A 17,117-nucleotide genomic window follows, 5' to 3' on the forward strand; every position below is an offset into this window, starting at 1 on the left:
GAGACAAAGAGAGAGAAAGAGAGTAATACGTTGAACCCTTAAGAGAGGCAAGGGCAGAGAGGCAACCCCTGCCTGGGTCTGACATTCTTTCACACAAAACTTGAATGAGAATGCAAATGATTCAATAATACTCGCATGTGCGTCGCGTATATCCCACTCAAGGCCCCCCACTGCAATCCGATTATTCGGCTCACAAAATTGTTACATAATTTCATAATCAACAAAGCGAAACAGCAAAAACAGAGCGGGAGAGAGAGAGAGAGCGGAGAAGAGCGCGACAAGTGCCAGAGAGACTGCAGTTGAAATTCCAGGCGATTTAAACAGCGTGCGATTGAAAACGCACCCGGCGAGCGGCGAGTGGCGAGCGTCGAGCATTGGGAACGGAGGGAATGGAATCAATAATATGTAAATGCGTTTGTTCCCCTGCCGAAATGAACCGAAAATCGAAAAACCAAAAACCGAACACACAGGCAGTCAGTCCCGTACGGGATCAACGGCTCGGTTCGGCTCATTCCCCGAAAGTTGAATAACCCAAATGGGCGTATAAACAAAATGCAGAGTGGAAAAGGGAAGAGTAGAATACGAGGCGAAACAGAGAACGAAAACGTAGCGTGGGCACCCGTGGCAAGAGGGGGAGGGGTACGGGGAGAGCCTGCCACAGTTGTGTGTTTTATTCGCTCAAATCTACGGCTTATTATGCATAATTCTGATTCCCCCGAGCAACAGCAACAACAATCATAATTATAACGGAGACAGGCGCCGCGTCAGGGACAGGGAATGACCCTCCATGAGTAATATGGAATTCATTGGAAGATGATCAACGCATAACCGAGTCAAAGAAGTCGATAAAAAAGAGTCAGTCAGAGTCCGTTGGGTGACTTATCACAGGGCTCTGCTAGCGTTTACGAGTAAATCCATATTCAATCTTTAGTTGTCAACTAATTTGAGGACATCTTCAAGTTTCTGGGCCAGGCTATAAAGCTGTCGTAACAGGAAATCGATCCAGGGATTACCCTTATACTAAAAACTTTGCAAAGTTTCGAATTTCACAGCTCCCTCTGGGCTAGCTTCAAGATACATACATAAATGGAATATATCCAGTTGCATTTCCTATGTACATAAACTACACCCCACCCCACCCCACCATCAGCCCCTATTCGCCCTCGCTTGCATACAAAAGAGAAAGAAAGAAAGCAGTCGTCCTTGTCTCGTGCATGTCCCTGCCATGTCATTCATGTCTCAATACGGATCTGGGAATTTATGCGAGAGTTTCCTGTTTCAATTAAATTTTATTATTGCCGATAAAATTTTACGAGCCTTCATTGTAGCCCCCCACACAGAGAAATTGTCAATGGAATTTGGTATTCTGCTCCTTTTTGTTTGGCTTAGAGCTAGCCATTTTCTACGCGTACTTACGCAGACAAGACAACATTTTTGAGTTGAGGAAAACTTCTTAGACACATACCTAAAACGAGAAGAAAGGGAAGAGAAACTGTTATGGCAAGTGCTTAAGGAATTTCTGCATTGAATCAATTAATATCTAAAGAAGAAGCGTCATCATGCCGGAATGGGGGAAACAGCCCCAACCATCGAGTGAGTCAAACGGTGATTGGAATGCTATAGATATATGCTATATTTACGCTGTGACGTTGTACGCAGTGTTTATGCCCCATTCTGACGCCCACACACACTGTCAGGAAGGCCTACGCCCTCGCCCACGCCCTAACAACCCTCCCCCCAGCGCCAGAATAGAAGCTAATATAGAACGCACAGGGTGGCCAGGGCGGGCCAGGCACGGCCAGGGATCGTTTGCCAAATAATCGGCACATAAAGTGGGGACTGGACTGCAATGAGAATTGCAAACCCAGACCCAGAAGCAACACACAGCATAAAACAGGGCCAAATGTTGCTGCCCCTTTTTTCCCACTTTCCGCTCTGGATTTCCCAGTGAATTGAAAGTGTAAGAGGCGGCTTAGTGATAAGCAGACCCATACAACCATCGAAAATGCTACGTAAGCAGACAAACAACACAAAACTTCCAGTTTGTCTGTCTGTCTGTCGGCGGCATTACGTATACGCGCAGTGAGCGATGATGACGACAGAAATTGCGTAGCAGATGCCAATGAAACGGAAGGCATTGTCAATGGCCAGGGGCGGCCCCGGCCCCAGAACCAACATTAGCCCCGCCAAACCCCCTTGAGCAGGGCGCCCCTGTTGACGCCCCTTTGGAATTTATATGGCCAAAAGAAGTATGCCAAAGACTCGAACCAACAGCAACAGCAACACCAAAAGGCAAATTTGATTGTTATGTGAGGCGAGGTGAAAACCGTTAAAGCCTGAACACGGCGCATTTCTCTGAGGCCGCCGCCCGGGAGGAGTAACGCCAATGGGCGGACTGTACGTACGGGAGTTCGATGGATGGCTGTGTGGCTGTGAGGCTGCTCGGTGTTGTTTTGCATGCTGCACGAAGCTCATTCAAGTTAATTTAATCGCGTAATTTACGCATGATTGGCATCGAAAATGCGTGAAGATATCGGCGACTCCAAAAGCTTTTCGGCTTCGTTTCGGTTTCCTTTCGTTTCTTTCGGTGTAGCTTTCGAAATGTAAATATACGAAAATAGCGCGCGAGTGTGTGTTACAGAAGGGGAAAAGATGGAGGTGAGAGGAGGAGGGGCCGTTGAGAGGCGGCCGATGACGTCGTCTATGCGCCTACGCGGCCAAGGGAAAACCAAAAAGAAGAAGCCTCCAAATAAACAAAGCAAAAAAGCAACAACAAAATACAATAATCGAAAGCACAAGCGCACAAAAAACACACACACACACACACACCGACGAGTGAGCATAGGGCCAGCATAACATAACGGTGTGAAAACAAAATGGCGACCATATTGCGTTGTAGTTTTTTTCGGAGCTTGGGAGGCTGCCATTTTGTTTTTGGCGCCATCCATCCTCCCGCTCGGTCCCCGCTCTGTAACATATGCGTATGATGCCCCTCTCTCTGTCTCTTTCTGTGTGGTGGGGGGGAATTTTGGCGGTTTTTGGTGGGCTAGCCACCGGCCGGTGGCTAACTGACAGGCAGACAGACAGACAGATTGAATGAATGAATGAATGAGAGTCTGGCCAACTGGCAGACGGCTGCATTCGAAATGCGGTAGAAAGTGGTCGGAGCCAACAGCGGTAGAAAGTGTGAAGTTTTCGAGTTTGTTTTTACTAGCCGCTTATATTATTATTATAATGGGGTTTATCTTGGGATTGAAATCGTGGAAATATAATGCTTTAATTATGTAGAACGCACTCTTTTTGAAGCATGCTTTATGCCTTCATTGTGTATTTATCCCCGAAACAACTTTTCTCATTTGTCCCCAAACACCTCTCGCCTTGAGCCCAATTGAGTGGAGGAGCCATTCGGCTGTGATAAGCCATACGATAAGCACACAAGATTTACTATCGCCTTGCGTTTTCAGGGATTTCCAGATTTACAGATACTACTCGTACGAGTGCCTGTCTGCCACTTGAGCCTGATTTTGCCGTTGATTCCCCACGGGTGCCAGTTGCCACTGTCAATTGCACATCAGAGTTGCCTCACTGGCAACAAATTTGTCGAAATCAAGTCGGCAGCAGCAGCAGACACACTTTGCAACCATTTTGAGAAAGCAGCGAAAACAGTGTTGCAGTTGCAAGTCCCACCTCAAGCTACACTCCATTTGCTCCTTTGGAATGCACCCCTCCAGTCAGTATCAGTGGGGTTCTATGTCGGGGGTCGGAGGTGGGTAAAACCAGAGAGCAAAAGCGTTGAAACATTTTAATTTGATTAAATTTCATGTGACCCAAATACCGGAAACAGTTATTCTCCATGCCCTAGAAGCATGCCACCGAAGCAACCTCCCCTCCCACCCCACACACACACACACACACACACACACACTACCCCCCAGGAAGAGTGACAATGGCCTCGCATTAGAGAAGGAAAAAGGGAGCAAAAGCAGAGGCAAAGAAGCGAAATGAGCGCAAAACAAAATCCAAAATGTGATAAAAGGGTGTGAGGGTGTGGGACCATTAATGGAAACGAAACGACAACCCCTGATAGGGGGGATGGGGAGAGTTCTATGGGCAGAACTGGTGACGTTGTCGTTGACGTCTTCCTTTATTTCTATCCGTTTTTCGGCTGCCACATAAAAAGCAATTTTCATGCGTGGCTTCTTCTTTGTTTCCAGCCCATGTGTTTGCATGGGTTTCTCTCTCTCTCTGGGTGTGTGTGTGTGTGTGTGTGTGTGTGCTGCGTATTTCCGCTCAGGCCACAGAATCGAATCGAAGCCGCGTACACGAGCCCTGAAGAACCCAGCCCAGCCCAAAAACTCGAACCCAAGACCCAGACCCAAGCCCAGAGCCGGTTTTTCTTCAAAGCAAAAAAAAACAAAAAGAAAAACAAAAAAACTCTCTCACTCACACTCATACATATGCACATGCACACACACGCATGAATGATGTAGCACGCACACTGGAATACTCGACAGGCACGGACACGCACTCACGCAGACAGGCACAATCATGTCGAGCGTGCGTAAAGTGCGTAACTGTTGTTGTTGTTGTTGTTGTTGCTGCTGTTGTTGTCGGAAACGGGTTTTACGGGGACAACTTCTTGGCCTCCGCCTTCGCTTCGGCCTTAGGCCTGCTCTGCTCTGCACTGCTCTGCCCTGCTCTGCCCTCTCTCTTTCACTCAATCGGTCTCTCTTTCTGGTGGTATGCCGCCATCCATCTCTGTCGCACACGCTGGGCTGGTGTGTACAGCTGTTTTCTGTTTATCTCGCACTTTCCGCTTCTTCTTTACATTCGTATTTTTGTTTACGTTCTGTGGCACGCACACGAGACACCACGACACGGACACGGGGACACGCACACTCCGCCGCCGCCGCAATCCATCCATCCGCCCGCCCCACCATGGCACCCCGCTGACAGTGCCGGGTCGGGGTCTCCTCTCTTGTATCTTGTATCTACAAGTTTGCCTCTCCTCTCCAGCTGTGTGCGATTGTATCGTATCTGTGCGTGCGATTACATTTGGAGTTTGGCTCGAGTTTGTACCCTTGCATTTTACATTCTGTGGCACTCTCTCGCTCTCTGCCACTGGGAAAACCCCCCGCCATGGCTCCCGGCCTTACTTAATCACCAAAAAAGCTCAACTTCATCGCTTTCACTTTTAAATTAAGTCATAATAAAACCAACAACGAAAAGATACATAAAGCAAAAGACGCCAAAAAAGCGTAACCTACTTTCGTGTGAATAAAACCAAAAATAAACACAATCAAATACTGCGCAAATTGTTGAAGATCAATAATTAAATCTCTCATTCGCCCCCAATTCGAATGAAACCCTTGGCCCTTGGCGCTATTATATTATACTATGTATTTTAATCGCTTATTTATGTACTACTATATTATATATTTTATACAATATAGATTTAGATTAGAATTTTGTCTACGCTTCAACATTGAATCCCATCCAATCCTGGTTCTACTCGCCACAAATATGAAATATAGAAACTAAAATCCAATCTTGGACTTAATTGAGAAATATTCATTTCATAAATAACTTTTTTTGACAGAATTGAGCTATGAAAAACTTTATCCAGTTTAGTTTATTTTACCGTTTTCAATATGAGTTTTTGTTTGTTTTTCTGTTATTTTCTACTTTTCTGTTTGGGTCTGTCTTTGAGCGTTAATCAAAAACCCCATTTCAAAGTGACCCACATACCAAGGTGGCATGTACCCAAAACGACACTCACCGGCCAGCAAAATCAGGTGTGCACCATGTCCAGCTGTGTGTGTGTGAGTATCTGGTTGTAAGCCGAAATGCCGCTTGAAACAGCAAAAATCGAGATACAAAAAGGCAAGGCGCTTTGAAATCAAAACTAAAACTCAAACTCAAACGAAACCGAAACAAGCTGCATGCATTTTTTTGAAAGTCGTTTCGATTTTGGGCTCTCCTCTTGCCACCGCCCCTTGGCTGGGCTCTTACCTTCGGAGTGGAGTGGTTCGGTAGGCGAGCTGGCTGGCTGGCTGGCTCCCTTTCGATTAGGGGGCACTTTATGAGTCAGAAGCCATAACCTGTCTTTTGATGGACAGAGAAATGAGTGCTATGACATTTGATGAAGAGCAGAGCACATAAACATTCTTTGTGCGCCGCCTGAAACCCAACACCCAAGTCGGGAGAATCGAAGCAAGTCGTTCAACCTGCCCGTCGCCAAAAAGGTCACTGAAGCAGGCTGACCGATTCCAAAGACCCCACGAATACGAAAAAAAAAAACCAAACGTTTTATGACAATTTTTGACTCGGTCCTGACTCGTAGTTTATCGGTTCCAATTAGAGTGCACATTCCCGGGTAGCATTGCCAAAAGACGGGCTGGACTTTCTCTACCTGAAAGATCGACGAGTGTGCTCCTCGGCAAGGTCGATTAGTCATGAGAGTGCACCATCCAATGCCCAGACTCAGACCCATAACCTGAGCCAGACAAGGGCCCTCGAGTGACCTGCCAGTCGGCCGTCATTTTTTAGCCTGTTTCAAACAAAACAAAACAAAAAAAACAACGACATGCTAACGAAAAAATGGATGTTTTTGCCGGTATCATAAAACCATAGCAATGCAGATGGGCCGAGAGCGAGAGCGAAAGAGAGCTATAGTTAATGCTAGAAAGAGTGCGAATGAGAACGGAAGAGACAGGATAGAGTAGAGGATAGTGGAAAGTGGACAACAAACCCTATGGCAGGCAGGTCGTTAGCCGGGACCGAGACCCCAGGCAGAACAGCGGGGAGTAACCGAAACGAGACTCAGGCAGGATAAGGGGAAAGCCGAGTGTTGGACAGGAACAGACACATCAAGGGAAAAACATGGCCTCGAAAAGCGAACCGTTTTGCCAAATGCCTCGTAAATGACCTGATTGAAGGGGCGACAATGATAGGCAGGCCTAGACTGATGGACAGAAGTATGCGATGAAGTAGTTCCGCCAAACAAGGGCTCTGATAAATTAACGCAGATACATGTGGTAAGAGATAATGGATTTATAAAAACAGAAAGTGAAGAAAGTAACCAATTATCGGCATCTTCTCCAACAGAAGGCGATTTATTTGGATCACTTGTGGCAGCTACGAAATGAACTTCGAGCCATCGAGCCATCAGAGCCGTTCACCTGGTCAAAATGCACTCTCTGCTGGCCCGAAATGGGTCGCAGCCTGAAAAGTGAGAGGCCAAAACAACACACACACACACACAATACAAGTTAATTAATTGCCAAAACCGATGAAAGTAAAAAGCCAAAGAGAGAAATGGGGGTAAGGTAACCCAGAAACCTGCCAGAAAGCCGCCCAAAAACAGAAGTGGAGGAGAAGTTGCGTGTGCTGTAAAAAATCACGGAGCCATGTCAATTTCAATGTCATTAAAACGAATTTCTTTTTAAATGCAAAAGCGAGAATGGTAGCTCCGGTCCGGTAGGAGGAAACTATATACAAATTACTGGCCCCGGCCCTGACAATGCGGAAGTGCGCGGTGGTGGGGGGGGAGCATACTGCTACTCGTCTTGAGTGCCCCGAGACCCGGGCACCGTGCCCCAACAACCGAGAGACCCTGACAAATGATCCCCGACATTTTTGCTGGCATTCGAGCTTAATTCTTGGGCCATGCGGCCTCCATTCCATTAAATGGACCTGCAAATTATATGCTGCCCCGTTTGGGAAGGAGTGCTCTGTAGTCCTGCCGGGCATTTGATTCATGGCCCGACAATTATACGTCATTGTAATTGAAATGCGAATGGATATGGAAATGGTAATGGGACTAAAGATGGAGAATGGTGGATGGTGGATGGGGATGGAAATGCGTGCAACAAGTTTCTCGTTTGCTGGAATAACCTTAGAATTAATTGCCTCACGTTTCCGACTCAAACAACAAAAAAAAAACCAAACAGAAAAACGCTCCCCAACTGGTTTCCCCCCCTCCCCAAAAGGCTTTGTGTGTGTGTGTGTCTGTATCTAAACAAAAGGCAATTGCTCAAGTTGAACCGAAAAACAAATTTCGGTTTTTTGTCGAGTTTGGAGCCATACCCCCCCACCCCATACCCCATACAGACACGACACGCACACACGTGACCATCAAATGCCAGCGAGGACAAACGTATTGATAGATGTAACAAATGTTCCCCTCCCCCCCTCCCCGCACCAACCCCTCGGATAGCACTGTTTCCAGTTTCATTTTCAATTACAAAACCCAGCCGCACAAAAAAAAAGAATTTCAACCAATTGTTGATTGACTTACAACGAAATGGAGCTCTTCACTTTTTCCAGTTATTTTCGAATTTGTTGGCTAATGATGAGGTCATAGTGGAGAGACACTAGAGTGGGGAGCCTCTGTAAGCCCCATGGAATGTGCTCGCCTCGCTTTACATTTCCATAGCTGATTATGCCAAAAGATTCGAGTCGAGTCGAGTCGAAAATTTGGGGCTTTTCAAGTCGGCTTTGGGTCGTAAAAGCAAACAAATCAAAAACAATACAATACATTTTCAGTTTTTCCATTTTGGGCAACACATCAGACCTGATCGAGCCGCAGTATCGATAGTATCGCCAGTATCAGTATATGTATCTGTATCTGTATCTTGCGGGTCGTACAATGGGCTGACATCGAGCTGGAGACAAGCCCACACATCTGGTAGAGAGCTAGAGCTATGTAGCTGACAAATTTATTGACTCGCCGCACGGAAAAGATACGCGCAGTTGACTTGGCATTGAAGTCCGTCCGTCCGTCCGTCCGTCCGTCCGTCCGTCCATCCATCCGAACGTGTATCTCTAGTTGTAGCTGTAGCTGTAGCTGTATCTGTATCTGTATCTGGCGTGTGCATGTGTATCTATGTATCTTTGCGTTTGAATCTTGCTTCGTAGAATGCAGCAATTACAAATGTTATAAGCGATTATTAGTTGAGAGTGGAAACAACGGCAAAAAACAAACACAAAACACAAAACAACAGAAACTGCAAGGGAAAGCAGAAGGCGCAAAACAAAATGCAATGGAAACCAGATGGAAGCTGGAACGAGAGAGAGAGATACGAACACAGATGCGGGGAGAGCACAGCTTGATGCCGGTAAGAGCTGTCCCCTTGCCCCGGCCCTCCATCCAGCTCTCCTCTCCTCCATCTTTGTCTCTCCGGAGCGCAGTCAGCCGGTAAACCGCTGACGTTTTGGCCTGGCTTCGGTCTCTATGTATCTCAAAGATGCATGTGTTTCGCTCATGTATCTAACTATCTTTGCCATCTACATTCAGCCGGCTATCCACACACATAGTTGCCTCTGTATCCGTATCTATGGCTGTATCTGTAGCGCTGTATCTGTGGCTGTATGCCCGACTTATGACGCAATTCAAAAAGTTCATCTGATCTTGTTGCTCTTTCCACACGTACTTTGGTGATGTGTCTCTCTCTCTCTCCCTCTCTATCTCTCTCGGGGAGTGGTGGGATAGACTGGATAATTCATCCATATAATTAAGTATCTGTAAAGCGCACATCTCTATTTAGCCCTGAAATTGTATCGTATTGGATTTCCTCCTTTGTATATATTTTCTTTAATATTTTGAATTTTCCTCTCTTCATTTTTATCGCAAGTTTTCGTTTTGTGCTCCGTCTAACAATTTCTTTCACGAAAGCAAATTCTAAACAAAATTTTCATTACGACATCAGCATCATCATCATCGTCCACATCATAGTCGTATTCGTATTCGTCATTGGAAGCAAACGAACCGATCTGACGATTCTAAAATTCGTTGGGTTCTTCGCATATGGGACTCGGGATCTCGATTATACTCGTATAAATGCCTCCAAAACGATGTTTCACTCTGGAATTAGTTTCCATGGCGTTTATTTATTAATTCTTCATTTTGTTTACGGATCAGTTCAACGATTCGAGTGACGTAATAGGAAGGGGCATTGGCTGTTTATGTATCTGACGATGTCGATGTGGGTGTGGATCTGGCTGAAGGATTATGATGATCCAGAAGCTAGACAGCACACATTTCCCGACAATGTTGCCTTAAAGCTAATTCGATTTTGCGGTAAGCTCCAATCCCCCGTGCCCCCACCTTCGGGGAGTCGAATTGTATGCTCGGGTATATCCAAGAAGGCCAACCCAGAGAGTAACCCAATTACGTGCCAAAAAGCAGAATGCGACCCTCGACAAGCATTTTTTCGAGTTCGTTTTTTTTCGTCGTGCCACATAGAACGTGATTGCACATAGAATCCATGTGCCCCGCACTACTCATGTACCTATGTATGTATGTTCTGGGGGGTGGAGGGGCTGCATGCGCTGTACATATATGCTCTGAATATGCCTGTACATAGATACAGCATAGATATTGTAGAATATATGTATATGCTGCGCTGCGCCCCAGTCATGTTGGGGATGGGGCGGCTGTTGTGTGGCAGAGCCAACCTTGACATACTTTGGCGTCACACAATGATGACAGAGCTGCCTCTGCCTCTGCCTCTGCCACTGCTACCGCCAGCTGCTAGCTGCTAGCTGCACTTTCAGTGGCACCCACCCACACGGCCGACTCACCTCATTTCCAACTGTGGTTATCTTGACAACCACCTCGTCCTTGCTGGCATCGTGCTCCACCACATCGCCGCTCTGCTCGCGGCCGTTGTAGGTGAGGAAGACCCGCTGGCCGGGCTGCAGCTGTATGCCCATAATCGAACGGAAGCCGGGTCCAATAAGATCCGATTCGCGGAACTCCTTAATCATGGCGTTCCGGCGCAGAGCCTGGGCCGGACTGATATGCACGCTGGCGACCCGGCGGGCCTCAACGATGACTGATGCGTCCGGAGAGGACGATGACGATGACGATGACGAGGATGAGGACGCGGACGCTGTCGACGGGCCAGCAGCAGCGTGCTGCAACGGAAGCTGTTGCGTTTTAAAATCGAATCGGACGAGATAGCGCGTGTCCGCGTTCAACTGGGGCTCCCCGGGGGCCAGGAAGGTGGGCGGCGGCGGCGGCGGCGGCGACAGCGGTGCCAGGGCCTTGCCCGACGCGGCCATGTACGACGGCGGCGTCTTCACGTCCACGATGACGCCCGAGTACAAGAGTCCCTCGGGACCCGGGGCGCACACCTTGGTGCCAATGATTGAGCGCTTGGCCAAACGACGACCGGTGGACATTTTTGTACGTTTTGTGGGGTTTGGATTTCTCTCAAAAATCTCTATTTTACGACGGATCGCCGCGTTCTAGTTTTTTGCCTTTTTGCCTTTTTGCTTTTATTCAAATCCGCTTGGACCCGAATACTCGGATTGCTGTTCCTACAAAACTCAGTGCCAGATTTTAGCTTTGCTAACGCGCCACATTTTCGACACTTGGACACACTTTTTCCCTTCGGGGGTATTGCACTCGATTGTAATTTGCACTTTTCCCGTTTTCACTTTTGATGCGGGACTTAATCACTTTTTTCTTGCACTTTCCTGGTCTTTTGGAGTTTATATTGAATGGAGGTATGTGGCGTTTTGGGCGGTGGCGGTGGCGGTGGCGGTGGGGTAGGAAGGACTTAAGTCTGTGAGATGTTTTTGGTCAGTTTGTAGACCTCGTGCTGCTTGAGGGCCGGCAATTTTTTGATCACGTTCTTGTGGTACAGCTCCAGGGAGAAGGTGACGCGTTGGTTCAGGCGCTGGAGCTGGATGAGTGGAAGAAGCGGCTGTCGCAGCGGAGGCAGTGGCAGTGACTGCGACTGGGTCGGGAGTGGATGCAGTGCATCAATCGGGGCACTCAGTTTCACATGCTCGTCGTCGCTGGGCGTCTGAATGGCGTGGCAGTTGCGTTTGTGCCTGAGCATAATCCAATTTTGGCCGCTTTGAACGTCAGTTTGGGGGCTACCAACTTGGGGGACTGGAGTCAATCAGGTAGTGGGGGGTGGTGTCCGCTTTTGGGGAATGCTGGGGTTCACATACAACTGATGGAATTTTGTTTTCGGCTCGAAGCTGTTTTTCCTCACACTTTTTCGTCGATTTTATTTTGTTGTTTGTTGCCTGCTGCTATTTGCTTATTACTGCCTTTGCTTTCGCGCTGCTTTCGCTGCCGGTCGTTTCACTTTTTCTCGAGTTTTTCTCTCACACACAGAGGCAGAGTCAGAGACAGAGACAGATTTAGATGCAGAGACACCCACACACAGACGACACTCGCCAGAGAGCAATATGGATGCACTTCTCGCGGGCTGCTGCACTGATTTGTTGTGTTGCGTTGTGTTTTTTTTTTTTCTGTGGCGACTCTTGGACTCTTTTTGGACTTTTTGACTCGGCGATTGATTGCTGGAAAACAGCAAGACAAACACTCACTCACACACACGCACTCAAACGCACACAGAGGGACTGTGTCGATTGTTTTTGATACTGTTTATGGCCGTGGCTATTGTTGAAAATATATCTTTTTGGGGGGAGTGGGATGTTATTGTTTGGCGTTCAGTTCACGACAAAATGATTTCTCGCAAGCGCTTATCGTCTGCACCCGAGAGTTTGGTTTTGATGACTGACGCGAGCGAGCGAGCCAAGCGAACGGCGAGTTACAGTTACTCACAGATACTCAACACACACACACACACACACACACACATACACGTATATGCTTCTGTCTCTCTTGCGCTCTGCCAGTCGTCTGTGTGTGCGCTCTCGCTCTCCCTCTCTCTCCCTCTCTGTTATGCAGAAGCGTATCTGTATCTATCGGATCTACCTGCTTGGAAAAGCAAAACAACATACGTATACATAATTTTTGGAGCGTGTGCGTGTGTATGTGTGTGTGTGTACATGTATGAGCCAGCATAAAACTGTTAGAAATGCATCGATGCCGTGGCCGTGCCTGTTAACGACTAATCGGAGCGCTGTAATCATACGAGTGTCAAAGGGAAAAGGGAAAGACAGCACGCCCAGTGAGGATTTTCCTTGGTAGATTTCCACATACAATAAATACATATGTACATATGTAAGAGGTTTTTGCCAACGCGACGCAGTAGCTGAAGCGAACGCTTATCAGCAGGCAGCGACCCTCGGCTCTGGGCTGCTCTGGCTATCCGTATTCGTATCTATGACGCCATCGCCAGGAGGTGTTCGTACGCCAGCGGCGACGTCGTCGTTATACCAAAAAAAAATAAAAATACTACGCAGTAAAAAAAAAACTCAGACACTTGTCAACAGAGTCCCGCATAACTGTGCGTGTATCAGTGTGTGTGTGCGTTTCGCTCTGTATTATCAATAACAGAGCGGAGAGGAGAACAGCGAACAGCGAACAGAGTGGAACGAGCAGCGAACAGCTGTTGAGCAAAACAAACGAGAGAGAGAGAGCTAACATGTTCGTTCATCCCGACCCTCACATGCCCTTCTGCTTCTACGAAGCGCTGGCCAGGCTAGAGCCGAAGGTCTCTTCGTTGGGCTCTCTTCCAGTCGAGTCAATAAGCAGAGCTCCCACATTCTAGTCTTATGTTATGACAGTATTTTATTGAAAGCAGCGATTTTGGGTTAATTTTCGTACCCACTCCAATAACAAGTGATCCAGTTTATTCAACGCTGAGTAATTTTAGTGCATGAGGAAATCAAAAGTTTCTTAGATTCCTATACTTCCCAAGTTGCATATGCCATGCGATGTTATTGTAGGGTATGTAGGTTCAAGCGCCGGCCGGTTTTCTGGTCTGCAACGTCACAGAATTTAACAGTTAAAGAGAGAACCGCTTTGTGTGAGTGTGTTTGATTCTCTCTCTCTCTCTCTCTCTCGCTCCCTCTGTGTCTCTCTCTCTCTCTCTTCGTAAGGCTCACAGCTGTTAATGCTTTGAAATTCATTCGATTTTGTTTACATCGCTTGGGATACCATGCTGTTGTTGTTGATTTTCGTATTCTTGGTATTTTTGGGGGCCGCACTGCTGCTGCTGCTGCTGCCCCTTGTTGCCATGTTGCACGAGTATATGCTGTGTAGTATGCTGGCTGTTATGCGGCGTTGTTGTTGCCTTTGGAATGACCTCTGTAGGCATACATTCCCAGCCATGTTGCTGTTAGGGGGGGAGGGGGCTTTTCCATTTCGCTGGGGGGCGGGGGGCGTACATAAACTCGCACACACACACACACACTCCTGCAACTTCAATCAACTTCCATCAACCAACATCCAGTCCATAGATTTGCGTAGTTGTTATTGTTGCCAGTTTTCCCCCTTATCTGATTTCGAGTTTCGGGGTGGATTTGAGGGATTTGATTTTCATACCGCCAGCATTTTGAGACGTCATTTTCGGAAAATTCGCTGCGTATTTTCTTTGATCTTGGATGGGGGGGGTCAATCTTCCAACAAAAGTACAGTAAAACCGGAAAACTCGGACACCGAATGCGATAAAGAAACTTAATCCGAAAGGAGGGAAATGCAAGAGCATGATGTCCTTTGCCAAGAAGTAACGAAACCAACATTAAAGTATCTTTATCTCGAGGCAAACGCGTTGAAGTGGCCAAAAAACAAAAGTGCTGATAATGCTTCAAGGAAAACCTATAGGAAACCTGTAGGGGCACACACACACAAATCCGCGCACGCACGCAGAATGGCGGCCAAGTGCAAAGATGAACTATCTGACAAATTCAATTAATCATTTCTCTAGTGAAAATTCCAAAGCAGCAACAACAACAACTGGAATCAACAGAGCGTTGCCAGTGCTACAACAAATACGCAGTTACGAAAAGCAGCATCGCATCGCATCGCTCAAGTGAATGTGAATACGAATACGAATGTAAATGTGAATGCAATCCGTGAATCCGTGAGGTTACAAAACGAGCGAAAGAAACGCAAAAGGCAAAACCAAAACAAAGCAGCATCGGCATTAGATGGAAAAAGAGAGAGAGAGAGGGAGACACCAGAAGGCAATGCACAGATACAGATACAGATACAGGAAAGCAAATGCTCACACACAGATACACATACACATTACCCAAACTGGAAAATAGGTCAACCACTCGAGAGCGCAAGAGAGTCGCTTGCATAGCAAAGAGAATTTCAAGAGAGAGACAGAGAGAGAGAGATAAGAGATGTAAACTAACGTTGTAACATAACAGCGTGTAAGAGAGCACGCGTACTGGGAAAAATTAGAACGGGAACGGCTCTGTTAGTCAACAGCGGCCTCAATTTTGCGTTACAGATGGGATTGGACTGGAAGGTGGGTGGGTGGGGGCCGGGTTGGTTTATGGTATCCATTGGCATCCAACAATGTTCTGAACAGCCGAGCAGCTGTTGCACTCTCTCTCTCTGTCTCTCTATCTCTGTACTTTACCGTACCGTACCGTACGCCCTTCGCCCTTCAGCCCTCAAGAGCTGGTAATTTTATTGGAATTTTATGAAAATTAAACCGGATTTTTGGGATTTCTTTGTAAAGTCGTAATGAGACACAGCATCTTATTATTATATCTCCGCTGCATTTCAGCGCTGTCCGCGTTGTATTTGGTTGGGCGCCGTCGCTTTTATTTCGTTTCGTATTCTCTCCTTTATCATTAATGTATGCCTATAGTAGAGATCTGTATGTGTATGTGTGTGCTGTGATTGGATTGCCTTCGAAACCGGATTTCGAAAATATGTATGTCATTCCGTTCCATTCAATTACGCTTTTGCCTAGGCATGGGTATGGGCATGGGCATGGGCATAGGTATAGGTCCCACAATGGACGGTCTTTGTTGAAAAGAAATCAGCTTGAAATTGCCCCAATCGGTTGAAGATGACGTAGAGAAAGTGCAAGTCTCATGCAAAATCAAATGCTCGTACTGGGCGATCAAAAATTATCGATATATCGCCCATAATCCATACAGGATCTCGAAGATTCTTCTCACTTGGCATTGGCGTAACTCTTTCGAATTTCCTTCCTTTATGACGTAATCATCCCCCATTTGAGCTAAGGCTGTGAGCACTAATTAGAATCGCCTGTCTTCACTCCACGATGTCCAGGGCAGCACCTGTCAAGCTGGGCAAATTTGCCAGCATGACGGGGCACTTGACGAACGTGGCCATGGACATGAGCCTGGACATGGATGTTGATGTGGACATGCCACCGACACTGCGTCGAGATGTCTATCAAAAGCTGTCAGTTTCCAAACAAACAAACAAACCAACCAACACACAACGAACAGAACGGAACATAAAACGCAAATCGCAGATGGCGGAAAATGAAAATCGCCCTTGACTGCCACTCCATACACATACATAAGTACGAGTAAATCTTTGACTCCGACTCGAACTCCACCATTAACTCCTACGCCCACTCCCACACCCACTCCTACTCCCACTGCCACTCCCACTCCCTCTCGTACTCCATGACATTCGAAGTTGCGTGTTTGGATCATTAGAATGTTTACCTGTTCGCTGTTAGTGTATCTTCTGTTTGACATCCAGCAAGTCGTGTAGGGATATGGAAAATCAAGTTACCAACGGCCAACAGGGTCGTCGTCTTGTGTGATTGATGTGAACATGTCAGCACAGACATGGACGTGTGGATGTGGCTGTGGATGGGGAGGCTTTGTCAGCAGGAAGCATAAATTGTAGACAAAGATGATCACCGATGTAAGATACACCGATCATGCTGCTATTACAAGACTCACAATCAGTTGCAGATACAAATTTATGTCATGTGCAGTCTGGACATGTGACTGACAAAAAAACAAACCATGTCGAGAGTCAGAGTTTTGACAACCGGTTCCACCTCCAGCCTCCATGGCTGGGGTCAAGCGGATAGCGGACAGCGGGCAATGGACAACGGACAACGGACAATATTCACCTGACAGCAACTTTCCTTGGACGGCTGATTTCACCAATGGACGATTCAATTCCATGCTCAGCTTGGGAGCTGGAGTGGCGGGACTGAGACTGAGGCTCGGACGGAGACTGGAACCTGGCACTGGCACTGGGACTGCGACTGGGACTGGGGATTGGCGACTGTGCGTGCTGTTGACATTGGCTCATAAATTCTGGTGGAAAACAGACAACAGTTTTCATTGTCTTGCTGCTCAGATGCAAGACGTTTGTTTGAACAATACACAAATATGGGCACTAGACAAACATCGATACGCAGTAATAGACAAATAGATGTTTCGTTGCC

At 47.0% G+C, this 17,117-nt stretch overlaps 2 protein-coding genes across 2 annotated transcripts in view; both read right to left on the reverse strand.

Moving 5' to 3' along the window:
• Positions 1-11,221, reverse strand: part of Glut4EF (Glucose transporter 4 enhancer factor) — a 117,051-nt gene extending 105,830 nt beyond the window's left edge. The window contains 1 exon segment of the mRNA XM_033376603.1: positions 10,585-11,221. Within this exon segment, the coding sequence (XP_033232494.1) occupies positions 10,585-11,187 (603 nt within the window). The 5' untranslated portion in view covers positions 11,188-11,221.
• Positions 11,222-11,467: 246 nt separating this feature from the next.
• LOC4800790 (uncharacterized) lies at positions 11,468-12,577 on the reverse strand. Its single transcript, XM_001357966.4, has one exon. The coding sequence runs from the start codon at positions 11,850-11,852 to the stop codon at positions 11,568-11,570; it is 285 nt and encodes a 94-aa protein (XP_001358003.1). The 5' UTR covers positions 11,853-12,577; the 3' UTR covers positions 11,468-11,567.
• Positions 12,578-17,117: the final 4,540 nt, after the last annotated feature.

Source organism: Drosophila pseudoobscura, chromosome 2 (assembly GCF_009870125.1).
Source record: "Drosophila pseudoobscura strain MV-25-SWS-2005 chromosome 2, UCI_Dpse_MV25, whole genome shotgun sequence".
Lineage (NCBI taxonomy): Eukaryota > Metazoa > Arthropoda > Insecta > Diptera > Drosophilidae > Drosophila > Drosophila pseudoobscura.

Coding starts and splice junctions, on each gene's coding strand:
- LOC4800790 (XM_001357966.4), bottom strand. CDS start 11,852: ATGCTCAGGCACAAACGCAACTGCCACGCCATTCAGACGCCCAGCGAC.